We start from the raw sequence: 17,352 nt of genomic DNA, 5'->3' as shown, positions 1-17,352 counted from the left end.
GAGTTTACAACTGTCAAGTTACTTGTATTTTGCTTCTCCCTTCCCCCCAGTCCCCCTTTCTTTCCTTTGCCTGAATAGAGACCAGCTATCAAAGCGGATGCACTTCTTGTTTCCTCTCAGCCCCACTATTGTGGAAGTGTTGAGCTTGCTTTGTAAGCCTCACGAACTGCATGACAATGCTGCCGGTTGTACGAGGCTCCCACCACGGGGGTACAATTTTTCTGGCCTGGGGTAAAGGGCGGGGATATATAGCCCATATTTCCAAGATCTGTGGTCTCGACATCTGAGCAGGATAGGATATCATTACATATATGGGTGAGTTCCATGGGAAAAAAGCACCTTCCTCAAGCCTTTAAGCAAGTATACCGCAGGATATGGTGCATTGGTTTTTATATCTAGAGGGGGAAGGGGATTTTAATGATACAGCCATGGGGTTATTTCAGAAGCGCATCACTTTGCAATTGTGTGAGAGAGGGGAATGAGGAGCATTTCCTGTCCTGTGTGAAAGGCTGTTTGTAAAGCTATTCTATCGCTAACAAAGGAATTTTGAAGCCCTCATAAACCACGGATCCATAGCCCCCTTCCCCTCCCCTCCAACCCCCCCCCCCCCTCCCCCCAGTAATTAGTTCTACCCTTCCTGCACATACTCCATTTATCTTTCCATCCTTAATCTCTCCTTTAAAAGACTCTGAAGAGAAGGAAGACGGTAAATAAAGTGTTGCCAGCTTACAACAATACCGATCTTTCCTCTTCCCATTATACCCTGACAAAATGGCTCTCCCAATAGAAGACTACTTATTTGCCAATGCTGTACTAACTAATTTCAGGTAATTACGGCATAATAGCAAAAGTCACGAAAACCACAATCAGGGGTACGTCATCATCCATCATCACCAAAGACTTGAAACCAAACCAAACCTCAAAGATTGCATCGAATGATTTATGATTCGAAAGAGACTTTATCTCGCCGATCACTCCTTTTTTTTTCTTTTTTTTTCTTTTTTTGTTGATGTCGTTGTTGTTTTTATGAAAGCTATTGGACAGAAGCACCAAAGCAGTGAAAACCTGACCAGAATTTGATTAATTTATATCCAAAAAAAAAAAAAAAAATCAAGCACAATACAGAACATGACCCTTACGTTACATTTATTCAACAACAAAAAAAGAAACATAGGTACCCTAGTATGTGGCTTTTTTGCAGTACTGTTTGTGTCATGCACATAATGGCCGAAGAAATGATTCCCCATGAATTCATCCCAAGATGCAGTGTGTGAGACAAAAATGTTTTTACTCATCTTCATCAGGAGGACTCATATGGAAGAAAAATGTGTCCTTGGAATCAATGTCAGCGTAGTCACAATCTATTTACAAACAAATGCACAGTCCCCTACACCAGTGACAGCAAATAAAATCATTGCATGGGCTATTTCAAAAAACCCATGGGAAAGTTTATTGAAATGCAAACAGCCATAACATTTGAAAAGCGCAATCAACGTGGGTGGTTACAGTGTCCTGCCAGGCTGACATGTGAGAATCTTCTGCCTTGGAGCTTGGCATTCAGCAAACAATTGCCAACAACATAATTAGTGCTCGGAGGCAAGGTCCTTCATCAGAGACGAATATCCTGGATCGCTCACTTCTGAGGGTATTTCATTGTCAAATTGCTATTGATCCAACTTAAATGTTGTCACAAATATCAAGTCGGCATTTTGTCAGTAATTATCTCCCCTTAGTCTCGACTCCTTTGACTCACCCGCGACGCCAGTGCAGGGTCTCAGGGAAGAGAATGACGTACCTGCACCCCCCAATCAAAGGACCTTCCCCCCCTCGGACCCTCAAAGGAGCTCCTCTTGCTAATCAATGCTGCGCGGTGTCTCTCGGCCGCGGACAATTTGTTGGGTCAACTTCACCTATAGATGTATTCAATTCGCTGCAATTGAGCAAGAGATCAGCCTATCACAACAAGGGCCCACTCTCCATTCTCAGTACCTCAGCAAATCAATGGTATTGACTCATCTCAAGCCACTTGTTCAGCTTTTGGGCATTAAGAGTCTTTTTTTTAATATATGTATGTGTGTGCGGTGTTTCTTCTTCTTTTTTTTTTTGGGGGGGGGGGAGCAGAAGTTATTCAGCAAAGATTGTTCAACTTGTTGTAAATGCCTTGACATACACCCATCCTGACATCCACCTCCTGATGATATTTTGCACTTTAAACTTTCTCCCCCTCCTCAATTCAACATCTCCTCCACGAGGACCCTTGATTTCAGAGCAAAGTTGACTCGTACTCCTGGTACACCACCAAACATATGCCCACAATTTCATCGCTAGACCTTGTCTGTTCGCCATGTCAAGGGCATAGAGATTTTCTTCAAATTCACAGGATTTATAGAAAAAATGCCTTTCCAAGGGTCTCTCCACAGGGTGCAAAAGGCACTAGGCATAATTTCTGACGACAGAGCAAATGGATTCATAAACTGATGAGTTTTGGATACCATAAAATGCTGAATTCAGCATGTTTGAAAGCTAAAACATCTGTCTTTCCTACTAAGATCATTTATAATGATGCTATTGTAAAGAGCTGGACTTTTTTTTAATAATTTGATATTCATAGCATAGCAGGACTGACCAATGTAGTTTTGAACATATCATTTACTAGGATGCAGGTACATGTACATAGGAGAGATAAAATTGGAAACTAAACTAAAGGAAGGATAATCATCATGATAGGTAGGATTTAGTTTCAATCTTTGGCTGATTGGCTTGATTGAGTAACATTTGTATCCACTCACTCTACGGCATAATAACAGCTTTGTTGGAGCGGTTTGCTCATCATCACAATCCATTTCATGAATGGTATTAATGCGATTAGACTCCTCCTGCAACCATGGCGATGCAAAAAAAACCCCGATGCAGTCTGCTGCCACTCTGGTCGCAGCATGGTTTCTCCAAACAAACAAAAAATGCAAACATTACGACCCGACAAGTCAACCAGCTTACTAAGTTTTTATATTACAAGCCAAAGAAGACTGTCAGATTTTGTCTTTTCCAATCTCATTTGTCGCACACCACGACACACAAACACACATGGGTATTTCTCTTGCCGTTTCAATGAGCCAAATGAACCGTAAGTCTAAAGGAGTTGGGCAAAAGGTGGAGCTGAGCCAAACTTCTTTTTTTTACACATATACATTGTATCAGGATCCATTTATAAAGCGCTCGACAGCAGTACGTGAATCCTAGCCAGTAAACGGATTTACAACTAAGTCTGCCTTTGACAATATTTTAATGAGCTTTACTGAAATGAGACACTGAGCATGGCCGATCCATCCAGCAAGTACCCACCCCACCCCTAACATATATCGACAGCCATACTTCTTGCCATACAGAGACTAGCTCGAGCCTGTCTATGTGCTACAAGCTCTATAGTTATTCTTCTGCAAAGAAAAAGCAAAGAAACAATAACAACAATACTCGACTCATCCGCTCTCACTCATCGGATCTTGAGAGTCACTAACCGTCTACAGAAGGTCTCTGCGAAGCCCTTCATGTTTCTCTACCAGAGTTTATACTCCCTGATACGAAATATAAACTGCCTGCATTACAGAGGCTTTTTTTTCTTCTTTCTTATATTATTGTCTTTCTTCTCTCGTTTCCCCCCACCATAGATAGCAGTCAGCCTTTTTGTTTGGCGCGGGGAAAGATTCGCCAGAATCCAGCAAGCCACCAAAAGCCACCTCACAGAGACACAGGGGAGATTATCCCCAGTCTTCGGTGAAAGAATGGGGACTAAATTTATCCTCAAGGCGATGAGATCTCAAGATGATCCCAACTCATTCAGACTTCACTTGATGACTCATGAGGTGTGAAAGGGGAGTAAGTGACAGGCGACAGAATATGTCCTCTCTACACAGTTGACTTGCCCAGAGACAACGGGGGAGGAACTCATTTGGCTCATGTTTTGGGGGCCAGTTTTCTACTACAGGTCTGTCACTGGTTGTCACTGGTCAGAGGAAACACTATCCACTACCTTCTTCTTTTTTTTTTCTTCGTTCTCCAATCCGGTTTAAGTTTGGATTACGTAAGGACAACATCACTGGTTTCCCAAGACCATAAAATGTACGGGTTTGGTGGCACCTCAAAATTACAATGTGCTGGGGGGAGGGGGATTAAGTATGCATATAATATATATATATATTCAAGATCAGGTTTTAAGTGTTGAAATATTGCTCAATCATGGCACGGAATATTTAAAGATAATAAAAAGTTTTGGTACCTCAAAAGTTTCCTTGAATTTCCTTGTCTTAGTTTGTGTTTCAGGTTAAAGTACCTTTCATATAACTAACACTGTGAGACTTACTCGCCCCAAAGTGCTCTCATGTCTTAGTAATCATGCAATTAACTGCGACCAGCAGCCCCATACGCATAGCGACCGGCAGTCCCATACGCATAGCGTAATCGGGCTTCGCATTGTAGCATACAGGATCATGACAGATTTAGTATCGCAGGATAAATGTCAACTTAAAATCCCAAAAATTCTTCGATTTGAAGACTTACCAATTAAGGTGAAGTATTGAAAACAGGCTTCGGGCAACGTTTGGTTCTGCCTATAGTCCCTTTCTGTTCGACTTGATGACTGAATGTGACTCGGTCGAGAGGACCTTGGGAGAGCTACCATACACTGAATACTACAGCCAGTGCATGCGAACACATCACATGCGCACAAATTTCAAATCCATCAACGGATAAGATGTTTGTGTGCGCATGCGCTGGCCGTAGTAGTCAGTGTAGTAGCTCTCCCAAGGTCCTCTCGACCGAGTCACATTCAGTCATCAATTCGAAAAGAAAGGGACTATTGGCAGAACCAAACGTTGTTTGAAGCCTGTTTTCAATACTTCAACTTAATTGGTAAGTCTTCAAATCAAAGAAATTTTTGGATTTTAAGTTGCCATTTACCCGCGATACTAATTCTGTCATGATCCTGAATGCTACAATGCGAATCCCCATTACGCTATGCGTATGGGGCTGCTGGTCGCAGTTAGCTAAGCGTACAATGGGCTGCACGCTGCTGGTCGCAGTCAGTGGTTTCGTACAATATTTATCGACGCCATACGGCGACGGCTCTGGTACGAAACCATTATTGCATGATTACTAAGACATGAGAGCACTTTGGGGCGAGTAATTCTCACAGACAACGTACTTTAACGTGAAACACAAACCAAGACAAGGAAATTCAGGGAAGCTTTTGAGGTACCGTACCAAAACTTTTTATTATCTTTAAGGCCAGTGGGATTAAACTATAAAACTAACAGCAGAGCCAAAATATGTTGTAAACATCAAAAGCAAACATCTCTTCAACAGCAAAAATCACAAACTCAGAAGCATGCTTGAAGCCTTTGCTTAATAAAGAGGAAATGCACCCCAAAAATAAACTTCAAAAGAAAGAGAAAAATATTCCCAACAAAACAATACAAAAATGACCACAAAAAAAAAAAAAAAACGGCTAAGAAATAAGAAAGATATGACATTTCGATGCACATATTCACTGACCAGTGATATTGATGTGGTTTCTGAATGTAGCATGATGGGTAGCAAATGAATCGCATCCATGAACTCATGCTACTGGGTTTTTAACAGGAAAGTGTACAGGAGGGCATCTCCTTCTCACACATCTGATGAAATAGGACACAACTGACAGTCACAAGAATCTCTCTGTCAACATTCATGAGCTTCTAAACCTGTTCTCCTTCAGCATACACACACAATATATATATTGTATCACTACAGGGGAACTTCCACATTGTACAATCATGATTCCCATTCGTATCCATTACCTCATACACAAAGCAGACAAACCTGAACACTCGTCAAACACATCATACATCCTCATGATTTGTAGACAGATTTTTTTAGTAAAGCCGATCTTCCTTTTTACCAAATGTGAGACATTTGGATTGTGCTTGCATAGAGAAAACGGAAAAAACAAAAACACCTACCTGACACGCCGCATCCACCTGTTGCGTTACGTAGATGGGTGTCTGATGGGGGCGCACTTGTGTAGATGACATGGGGTTTAGTGTCCGTATCCACCCCATGACTATTCGTGCCCCCCTGGGGTTCAATGTAGAACTGTGTGCCATTGTGTGTGTGGAACAAACCAAACTATGTGGGAAAAGAGACAAAAAAGAGGAACGTTGTAAAATCAAAATATGCAATTCCTTGAATTGAAGATCATGATACATTTTTTAACTGTTTAGTATGCCATTGTTGCATCTGCAAATATACACTCATCTAACAAATTATAATAGAATCAAAGATACAATATCTATATTCTGATATGATCGATGTGTTTGCATCGTAACCAAGATGCCAAATACTTCATTTTACAAATGCTATCAAAAAGCACTTTGACACACAGCTTCTAAGATATATAAAAGGAATTCGAATAGATGTCATTTTGCTGTCAGTCAATCATTAGAAACATATCAACTTAAAATTGACATAACACCAGTCTGATGTGAACAGATTTATCTATAAATGTAATTTATTGACACTTAAAGAGGGTTTGCACAGGTTAGTCATAATAACCGCACTCCCACCTCCCTCATTTGTTTTTCAGTGCGCCAAGTCATGCTCATCAAAACATAGCCGTCAAAATCCTCTCCAAACTTTGGAGTTCCATCACCATCGTGAACTCTTCACACCAATACTCGCCATGCGGAAACCCAAGAGTTGGAAATGGATCTCTCTCAAGAATAGCTGTGTTCAAACAAAGGCAGGACTCGGCTTCGTTCACACCGCAGGTTGCGATTCGATGGCACGATTCACGAGTGGCCAGCCAAGTGTGCTGGAGCCGAACTCCTGCCACCCTGATTCCTGCCAATTTGCTACGATCATACCGCTGCCATACAATGGTATCACATATCGCACATCATCAATGTTGCTCGAGGGTCCATAAACAACGCTCCTATTGTACAGCGCTGAGAAGCCAGAGAACACAGCATGAGTCAGTGGAAATATCTCCAGACTTTCAACTTGTACACTCAGACTGCATTTTACACACAAGACAATTTGTCAACAACATCTGGTCATGTATAGTTTGGTCATATAGCAATGAGCTCTTTTTTTTCAGATAAGAATTCAACTTCTGACATACCTTAACACTCCTGGGTTCATCAAAATGTGAACCAGGCCCAGAGGCTACCTGTAACACCTGCCCCGGTCTCCTAATGATAATTTTCACAGCATCTTCAAAACAGAATCAAAAGTAAAGGGGGGGGGGGGGCAAACTTTGGGCAATTTTTCAACAACAAATTGTTGCACCTGTGTTTTATTAGTTGGCCAGTTCAGAGATACAATGTGTACCAGGGCAGTGGAGTGCATGGTAGCACCACAGTCAGCCCGAGCCCCAAACTATAAAGATTCGAAAAGGGAGGAAACCTGAGCTGTGCCACCCAGCCTCCATCATACCTGACCTTTGACCTGCATTGAAAGTTATCCTAAAAGATTCTCTTCCTGTCACTGTCTTCATTCCTCCAAAGTATATACACAAGACTAGCATGTAGACAACCTGTCTGCACCCCTACAGAATGGGTTTTTCCAAGTCACCGTTCAGAAATATTAAAGTTTAAAGACAGAGAAAAAAAGTATTGAAAACAAGGCATGTATTGTTGAGAAATCCTCTGGAATATTAATCTTTTTATACATTGATGATCATGGAAAGAGAGTCCACATGTCAAGCATACAAATCAAATGTTACCCTCAAGGGGATAGAATGTACGTTGTAGGTCTAACCTTTGTTAAATAACAATGTGAAAAAAACAACAATAAATTAAATGATATCATGACAGAGCATGAAGCATAGCTATCATATAACATATCGAAAATGGTTCATAGAGACCTCAAAATCATTATAATCAGAATTGTTTGACATCCCTGGTAGTGGTAAAAGCCAACACATTTTTCTTTTCAATATCACATCTGAGGATAAAGTAAATAATTCATACTGAGATAGATGATTCTTTTCAGTTTTCACTGGGTTGTATGAATGAAAAAAAATGATGTGTGTAGTACCATAGGTTTTATAGGGCCTATGTATGTTTAATGATATTGCTGGGGGGGGGGAGGAATTGTAAATGACATGCCATACACAGAATTCAAATCAAATCAAATATTCAAAGTGGAAAGACATATTTCAACAACTCAGGACAGAAAAAGATGGCTGCTATCGGTGGCAAACAGACAGGTAAAAACCACATGTTTGGTTTCAATGCCATTATGACAAAAATTACGAAACTTTTGTTCATGGGATGTGAGGATGATTTGAAATACAGATGATTGCGTCAGCAAATGGCAAAGAACAACTTCTTACATTACACTGACTTGATACATGCTATTCAAAAGTAGCATTTCGTTGAATTATTCCAAGACAATTGATAACAGTCAAGGAAGATGTCATTCCATGGGGAGGGGATGATTGCCGAATGCCCCGCCCTGTGATTGAGGTTGCGTCAAACTGGGCTTCCTGAACAGATGTTGGCAGAAAGAAGCCCACAATACCCAGTCTTTGGCCATGAGCCTGTCCAAATAAGGACAATTTCTCTGGATTTAAATCAGAAGACAGAGTCCTCCTCTAAGCCAGCAATCTGTGCAGCCTAGTAACTCTTGCTGAAGGTTTAATCCCTTGCCTGAGAAAGAAGGAAAGGTAATATGCCCAAAGCTCCTAGCTCTGGCTGCAGCTGACCCACTCCTACTCAACAAGAGGCTAAATACAGGTTTCTGGGAAGAGAGCCAAAAGGGAGCATGTTCCCATCACAGAGGAGTTCAACCATTCCTGACTGAGAACCAAAAGGGCATTCATTGTGCACACGCCACTGTGTTGAGAGATCAAGCAACTTCTTGAAACTTGCCTCTGAGGTGCCTAGTTTAGGACAAGAAGGCAACTTGTCAAACTACCTGAGGCACCTTGCCTGGAACAAAGAAGGCGAGGTAAAGAAGGCAAGGTGAAGAAGGTGACTTGTTGGAAGTTGCCTTCTAACCTTATCCTACACAAGATGCCTTAGCAAGTTTCAACAAGTCTCCTTTTCATCACACATCTCAACATCAGCAACTGTGATAACATATTTGAGTGCAATGGAGTTCATCTTCCTGGTTGAGAACCATAATGGCATACATTGTAAATATTCCATGATATCTAATGCCCTTTTGGCCTCAACACTGAACAGCACATTATGTTACATACATCAGTCATGGAGAAACTTTTGGAGCCTATGAATTGTTGAGCTAGATGTATACACCCATAGGCCAATAAATTTCTCAGCTAAACATATTATACAGATGGCAATCTCTAAAGACTACAAAATCTTGATTCCTACCTTCCCAGTCATTCTATGACAATCAATTATGGTAAATAGTTATAATCCTCCATCAAAGAAGAACTCGTCGTCATTTTCAATGTTTGTTTGAGATCTTTTAAATATTTCTTACACACAGGCTTGTCAGCGGTATAAGGGGAATCCCTCTTGTTCTTGTTGTTGTTTACATTCCTTTTCTTCCCTTCCTTCTCTCTCCTCCACAATTCTTTGTCACGCCCTCATTCAACCTTATTTCATTGTCCCTCCCACAAACAAACATTTTCATTCAACAAATTCCATGTTTATTTCACAGTGTAAATACAAATATTTCTGACATGACTGATGGTTGGCAAATATGTAGTGCCTGGGCAGTGCTTGAGTTATTTTTGTCAATATTCTGAGTCACAAGGACTTCTCTTTGTTCAATTCTAAATGTTTGTTTGTTATGAGCTTCTTCTTTTTCTGTATGTAATGAACAGTTATTCAGAGATAAAGCTGGTGACATAGGAAGGGCTAGAAGCCTATAAAGAAGGTATTTTAAATGCAAGCAGCTGACCCTGTCAGGAAGTACTCTGCAGCCAAAGTCAAATATGACAGCAATTGACATCCGACAGTGTACTTGTCACTTCCTTCCATCGCAGTCTGACTGGGACCACACGCACCTTTGATTCTCATTTTCATCTTCAAAGTGTATCACTACCTTGAAACTCAACTTTGCGGCATGGAAGAAGCACTGTTGTCTGTTCTAATAATGTTTTCTGACGAAATGTGAGCATGAAGCTCTCAACAAGTAGTAACAAAGTTAATCTTCAGGGTATTGATATTTTTGAATTGTTATTTTTTCACTTCACTCTTTCTTTGCCTTTAGAAACAAATTCCTCCTGCTTGTTTCCGTTGGTTCATGCCCCCCTTTTTTTCTCTCCCTCAGAGTCATACCCAATCTGTCACTGAAACAATGTGATGTCTACAAAGGATGAACTTGTACATACATGCAAAACTTAGTTCCTGTGAATAAAAAGTTAAAATAACTATCTTTCCTTTTTTTTATCTATCATTTGAATTATAAGTTTTGTAATATTTGCTTAATCTACGAGCCTACTTATCTGCCTCTGTGTCCATAATTTTATCCCTACTGCTCTAGGCCTATGTTAAATGCACACTCCTATAGTCAGCCATTTTCCTTATTTTTTTTTTAATTGTAGTCATGTAGGCACCTACATAAATCTATTGATTCACATATACCTTTGGTACAATGTTTATTTATTGATTGTAAAGTTGTATCACACTTTCATTGATATAGTATCAAAACAATTATATCAGCATCATAGTGTCACAGTCTCACATTCTACAAATCTTCTGCACTATCCATCTCTCCGACTTTATGTTCCATCTGCCCAAGACAATCCATCCCCCTTTCCAACCCCCACTCATCTCGTTGCTTCTACCATGGAGATATAGGAAAGAGACTCTCCTCCCACTTCTACCACCTTCTCAGGCTCCACGATGTCACACCATCTCCCAGGCATGACTCACACCTTGTATCATACTTTGACCCCAACCCAACATTTGACCCCTGACTCCAGAGGAGCAAGGAACCCTGGGGTTTGCCCCCCAACACTTGGTGCCTAGACATCACCAATAATCTGACCTCTAAGCTCCAAGACTGGGCTCCACCATCAAGGACTCCTTGCTTCCACTTCTAGCTGGCCTTTCTCCCAGGCCTTCAAAGTGTTTTCACCACATGTATGCATGGAACTAACTCTAGCTGTACCAAATCATTCACTCAAGACTTCAGCAAGAGTGGAACTATTAAACTCTTGCTGAAGTCTTGAATGGAGTAAATTTGGTACAGTGTTTTTGGAAATGAAATGAAATGAAATGAGATTAGGTTTTTCTTATTCCTCTTGCCATAAAACAAAACTGCCATGTTATTTGAATACTTTCTGTTTTTTCCCCTCGTGCTGGGCCAATTGCACAGACCTAATGCAAATTGTTTGTTTATAATTTTGCAGATGAGAGCATTTGTCACATGGGTTGATCAATACCTACTTTTTTATGTCTGCAGCAGTTGAAACTTTAATGGGGTGCAGATTCCACAAAAGTGTCCACACTGTGAATTATTCCACATTTATGACACATAACATGTGCCCTTGATAAAAGACGATAGACTACAATGTTTTTCTTGTGTTATCGATCAATATCTTTTATATAAAGATCAATTGTTGCAGTAAAATTAGTTCAATGTTGAAAAAAATGTGTCTAGAATTGTTATAAATTACTTTGCTGCAACACACTGTTGCTGATTTGTTGCACTCCCAAAATTTTGCATTCAAACCAACCTCTTCTTTAAGGGTGATTAATTTCCCTGAAGGGGTCAATCATTCTAAATATTAAAAGTCAGAACTTCCAAAACTGACTTCACCATAGGGCCAGCTACATCAAAAAGTTTCACCTTGATAACAATGCTACTTCCAATCTGAATGCCAAATCTTCCAGGAAACATCATCTCTAGTGTGATACAGATTCAACATACAGATCAGCAAAATAATACCTCGAAGTATTTGATTGTTTAGAAAGCCCCAGCTCTGTACTAACTCCCTCAAGAACGATCTTCCCACATATTTGCCTTCTAACTGGATTTGTGGTTGTTGTTTTTGTCTATTTTTTATAATATGCAATGTTTTGCATGAGTAAGTAACAATCACCAAAAAAAAAAGATACATGCATGCTCAAAACAAACAAGGAAAACAGAAGCCATAAGGGTGACGCACAATGATTAGCATGAAAAATAAACAGATCAAGCGACATTGTCTCTACATGAAATGCGTCTCCCCCCCCCCCCCCCCAACCCATGATGTAACACACCCCCAACCATCCACCCCTACACATCAATCTCCATTCAATAATTCCCTGCGTCATACTAGTACCAGCTCCTGGAAGACGTTTGGCTTCCGTCCGACTCCCAAAGACCTCATCTTGGGTCACGCTCGGGCGAAATCCTTCATGGAGTATCTCAGTAATTCCAAAACAAAGGCTATTTCCCCCTGGAGAGACAGATTGGCAGATTTTTGCAGAAAAGCCTTACACGAAAGGTGTCGGAAAATCATTGGGGGTCATCAATTGTCACCTTCTTTTTGTTTGTAGTCACTAATCTCGCATAAGAGTGGTTCATGGGAAAATGTGCAATGTAATCTGCATTTAATGTGAAGGCGTTGTTCGTGGAATACACCCTTGAAGTACATGGCTGCTACAGGGATTAGCAGTCATGGCAGGTCAGGAGAACTTTTCATTATGCTTGAGTAAAGTCCTGATATCAAGTTTGGTGGCAGGAAAGAAATATAAACTATTATACCCAGCAACTGAAATTTGTTCTGAAATTTGAAGAATTCCCACATGGCACTGCAAGGTGATATTCTGCACTTGTCATATTATAGTTCAACCTATTATGGTACTCAATATCTATCTACACACACACACACACAAACAAACACACACACACACACACACACACACACACAAAGAGGGTATTACAAACCAATACTAGTACCCCATCTGACTGAGGCAAAGAAATCTACATCAGTCTTCATGTAGAGTATGTACAGCTGTATGGTATGAGGTACATCGTACTTGTCTTACAATGCAAGGGAAGAAAACAGTCATCAGAATAAGTCCTTCAGTGTGAGGGCCAGAGGTGAAAAATAGTCCATCCAGTTTGAGTATGCAGTGGCCACTGGGATTGGATGGAGGTAGTCCGTAGGTCACATCTGGACACCACTTGCTAACTTCTATCATGACAGTCTCACAACTGCACCACTAAGGGTGAGTCAGCTGGGGAGGGTATCCTTTTGTGAGCCAGTTTGTGGTTGTCCTATTCTCATTGTGTTCATTCACTGCCTAAATTTCTCCATTCTACCACAACTTTGTGTTGTATAAAAGAATATTCCAGATTAGCATAATCTCCACAATCTCAAAACCTTTTATGAGGCATGGTGCTCATTTTAGAATAAATGTCTTTTCAGTATAAGTTCACAGTGTACAATGGGTAATTCATACAAATGAGCAATTCATGCTTCAGAACAACATTCTCTTCAGAAGGTTTATCACTACAAATATAACCAGAAAAGACAGCTATCCTGACTGAGCAGTCATCAATATATGCATAGAATTCAAATTACACCTTTGAAAGGACTAGAGTTTTCACTCAACGGGAGGTTGGAAAATCATGGAGTTGGATAAATCCCCTGTTAAATATTCTATTAAAAGTGTGAATATGAAAAATTCCATGTTACTTACACATACACGTGCAGGGTACATACAAAAGTCAGTGTTAACAGGTGAAGTGTGACAAAACCCTTGATGAGGTGCATTTCTACAGTGTATTACCCGGTAAATTTACCTGTTGAGGACCTGCTGATTTTGTTACAACACACATTTTATATAAGTCTTTGACTCTTTGCTCATTCGAGTCGCGGTTCTAATTGCTCGACTCATACGTCAGCAATGTTGACAATCTGCAGAAGGTATATAAACAACAGAAAAGTAACACTATAACATATATACAAGTTCCTCTACATTTCCCATAGACACTTGTCCGGGTATACTCGGGACTTGTCCTCAATGGGTTAACAAGTGCTGCATAATTTGCAATTATAAATCTTGAACATTTTACTATTGGTATGTGCATCACAAACACTGGAATGTTTCATTCAATGTTGTGCCTTTTAAAGAGAGTATAATTAATTGAAATAATGAGCTACATTGGAAAAAAAATCCTAGCAATGTACAGCACTGAGTGGATTACAATACTCGCTGGCTATACAGCCCTGGATCTCTCGCCCTCTCTCTCCCTCTCTCTCACTCCCGCTGTTCCAGTGATTCCCTCACACTGTGGGCATTCATACAAGTCCTTTCTGACAGGAAGTAGGCAGGTTGAATCAATTCTACTAACCGAAGGAAAAAAAAATACAGGGGGGGGGGGGTAAGAAAAGAAGGGGAAAAGGAGAGAGAGAATGGGAGAAGCTCCCCTCGCTGGTCAATGGGGAAGCCAGCTTACCTGTAGGGTGCTTTTAACATCTATTTGAACTGTGCATGGAGGTATGTCAACGCATCGTGCCTAGTCTGGTATTGTATACCACTGATGCCTAGCATCTATACGATGTGCAGCCCAGACCTGTCTTTGTAACTCATTACAATACGAAGAACCGTTGCACTTTAATGTCTCAACTGACTGAGAAAAGATGTCAGCATTCACCAGAAACTCATGCCTATTACAGCTGTAAACAAATGTAAACAAATGTAACTCCCTGCAAAAGCAGGGAGGTGTTGTTTGCTTTGGTTAGTTGACTATACTTTCGAGATCTAACAGTATCGCATTTGATGTAGGCCTGTCGTATCTGATGACAGGGGGTCTAAAATAAGACTATGAACTATCCAAGGTGTGTTCCAGGGCACTGCCGGTAGAACTGCAATAAAGTAAACTGATGTCCCACTATCAAGAAATTGCAGTCTCGACCAACTCTGGCAACTTTGGTAGGGTCTCTGTTTGGGAGGATGATCAAATTCAATATCTTTCCCAGTATGGAGACAACAACGTGGGTACTATTAAAGAGGGTATAAATAGCAATGATATTACAAGTACAAACTTCACTTCAAGCTAACCACCATATCATCTTAATAACAAGACAAAATCATACACAAAATTACTAAAAGCCTGGTGACAGTGATGTGCAAATCAATTCATTTTTGCAAATCTGATTATTCTCGTGCTCTGTTTGTTTTTCTTCTCTTCTTTCTTTTTGTTTTTTTGCGGGAGTTGTACTGAAACACCACTACCTTAATTACATGTGGTGTGGATGAACCGTATGTATCATGCACTCACCATTCCACCACACAAGCTGACTACCACATTCGATTCCGGATGTCCATTCACATTTCCAGCGTAAAAACAATGAGTGCTACTATCCACATCATGAATATCCATCCCATCTCCCGTCCCGGACACGTGGAGATTGAACGATGGCGCTATAAAGGATGCATCCCGATCCAGACTCAGATAGAATTTCTCCCCGAAGGCCTCCACAAGGTACTGGGGCGAGTGGGGCTTTCTGCCGTCTTCCCGCTCAGAAAATGACAGGCTTCTCTTCTGAAAATGGTGTTGTCCTCTATGCACGTTGCCCCTCTCCAACAGTACAGGTGAGACCACTTCATACGATGTCCATTCTGGCCTATGTAAACCTGTCGTTATGCAAAGAAGACAATCGTAATTTACTGGACAATGCTTGCCTATAAACATTTATAAACAGCTATGAGCTAGAAACCATGACACCCATTGCAGGAAATATGCTAATACCTTTTAAAAGTCATTCAGTGAATATTCAAGCATCCTATTCAAATCTGAAGACCTTTCCTTCATAACACTCTTAACAACAAATTGACAAAATAAAATGTAAATGTAAATATCGAAGCACTCACATTTACCACCACCTCTCCTATTAATGTCAGTTGTAGTGACAAAGTATGAAATCCTCTCTCATCAACATATGCATCACTATCTAGAGCATAAAAATGGGGGTAGGGATTGAAGTTAATGTTAATATTGACAATGCCAGCACTATTGACAAAGCAAATAATCACTATGAGAGCTATTGAACTCTGTTATCAACAAAGCATTATGAGATTAGTGTATTAGAGGAATCGTGAGAAATGCATTTTGACAAGTTACGCTGGTGCATTCCAGTACCTTTGGTACTGTAAAACATGAGAAGAAATAGGCTTTCAATAATCTTTCATCTATTTGACATTCATTAATTAATACTCAATAACAGTCACTGAATGGGGGGGGGGGGGGGATGCTGTCTAAAGATTCATGCAGAAAAAATAATAATTCTAGCAAATTAATTTTTAAAAAAATGACTGTTAAAATACAATTGTTAATTTTACATGGCAGTCAATGTAAACTTACCAAATCCAGATCGACCACAAATGTTCATGGATATTACTGTTTTTACTGTCACCCATTATTGGCAATACACAATCCCTAGTTCATTAGTTGACAAGAAATGGGATCCTACTCCTAGTCCTAGGATTAGTAGGAATGACACAGTTGCAGTTTATCACCAAGAATATTTGCTTGACCTAGTACAAGTATACAAATCAAAATAGCGATTCCTATGTCAAACTTACCATCAAATTTACCGCTTGATTCCGATACATGTAGAAAAAGAACGTATCCACAGCAAAAAATAATCCAACACCACGTAAACTGTATTCCTTTCATGATTACACCAATTGTTTTCCGCACTGCATACTACACTACAAATTCGCCCATTCATAAACAATCTGCCAAAAGGGCCCTGCCTGGTTCACAATTACTATTACCGTCGTGCACAACTAGCACCCTGACCCTACTGATCGCTAGCTAGTCACACCGGTGTGGTACCATGCTGCCGCTTCTGGTCCAGGGGAAGGTATTCCGACGAAAATGCACCCACCATGCACGGACGACTTGCTCATCAGTACGTGTACCCATACACGACAATACATGCATGCCCGAATTTCGCCGGGTACTGAGTACTTGGTTACACATAAGCTAACAGGGAGCACGTATTCACGAACATGCTATCACCGGCCTATCTGAACACGGGCCACAAGTGCGATCCCTGGAGGGGCGTGGCCACCAGATAGGCTCCGCCTTTATCACTTGAACAGCCAATCAGCACATGAGAAAAAGAAAACTTCGAAGTGAGTTGACAAAAGTTTTGACAGTCAATTCATTTGCAAAGTGCTACCAGAAATCCATAGAACACATCATACCCAACCATTCTTCCATATGGCAGTGCATGGCGAAGCGATATCTCATGTATCGATATTATTTTATCATAAGCTAATTAATATCGAAGAATACATTTTTCTGACTGGTGGAAATCATTTGTAAAAATATAGCTGCAGATAAACTTTTCAATGTACCTTATTCCATGCTCTTTGTCCAACTATTGTCTTCTCT

The 17,352-nt window shown here is 40.4% G+C and overlaps 1 protein-coding gene across 1 annotated transcript; it reads right to left on the bottom strand.

Moving 5' to 3' along the window:
• Positions 1-5,822: 5,822 nt before the first annotated feature.
• Positions 5,823-16,852, bottom strand: LOC139743476 (A disintegrin and metalloproteinase with thrombospondin motifs 1-like). Its single transcript, XM_071653960.1, has 3 exons — positions 16,533-16,852; positions 15,229-15,584; positions 5,823-6,159 (listed from the first exon to the last, which is right to left on the bottom strand). Exons 1-3 carry the CDS (start codon positions 16,624-16,626, stop codon positions 5,929-5,931), a joined length of 681 nt encoding a protein of 226 aa, XP_071510061.1. The 5' UTR covers positions 16,627-16,852; the 3' UTR covers positions 5,823-5,928.
• Between the last annotated feature and the right edge of the window lie 500 nt (positions 16,853-17,352).

Source organism: Diadema antillarum, unplaced genomic scaffold (genome assembly GCF_040938485.1).
Source record: "Diadema antillarum isolate AM-2024a unplaced genomic scaffold, OU_Dant_1.0 seq00001085_RagTag, whole genome shotgun sequence".
NCBI classification, from domain to species: Eukaryota; Metazoa; Echinodermata; class Echinoidea; order Diadematoida; family Diadematidae; genus Diadema; species Diadema antillarum.
Note: the sequence above shows the minus strand (reverse complement) of the source record. Positions and strands in the feature narration are given on the sequence as shown.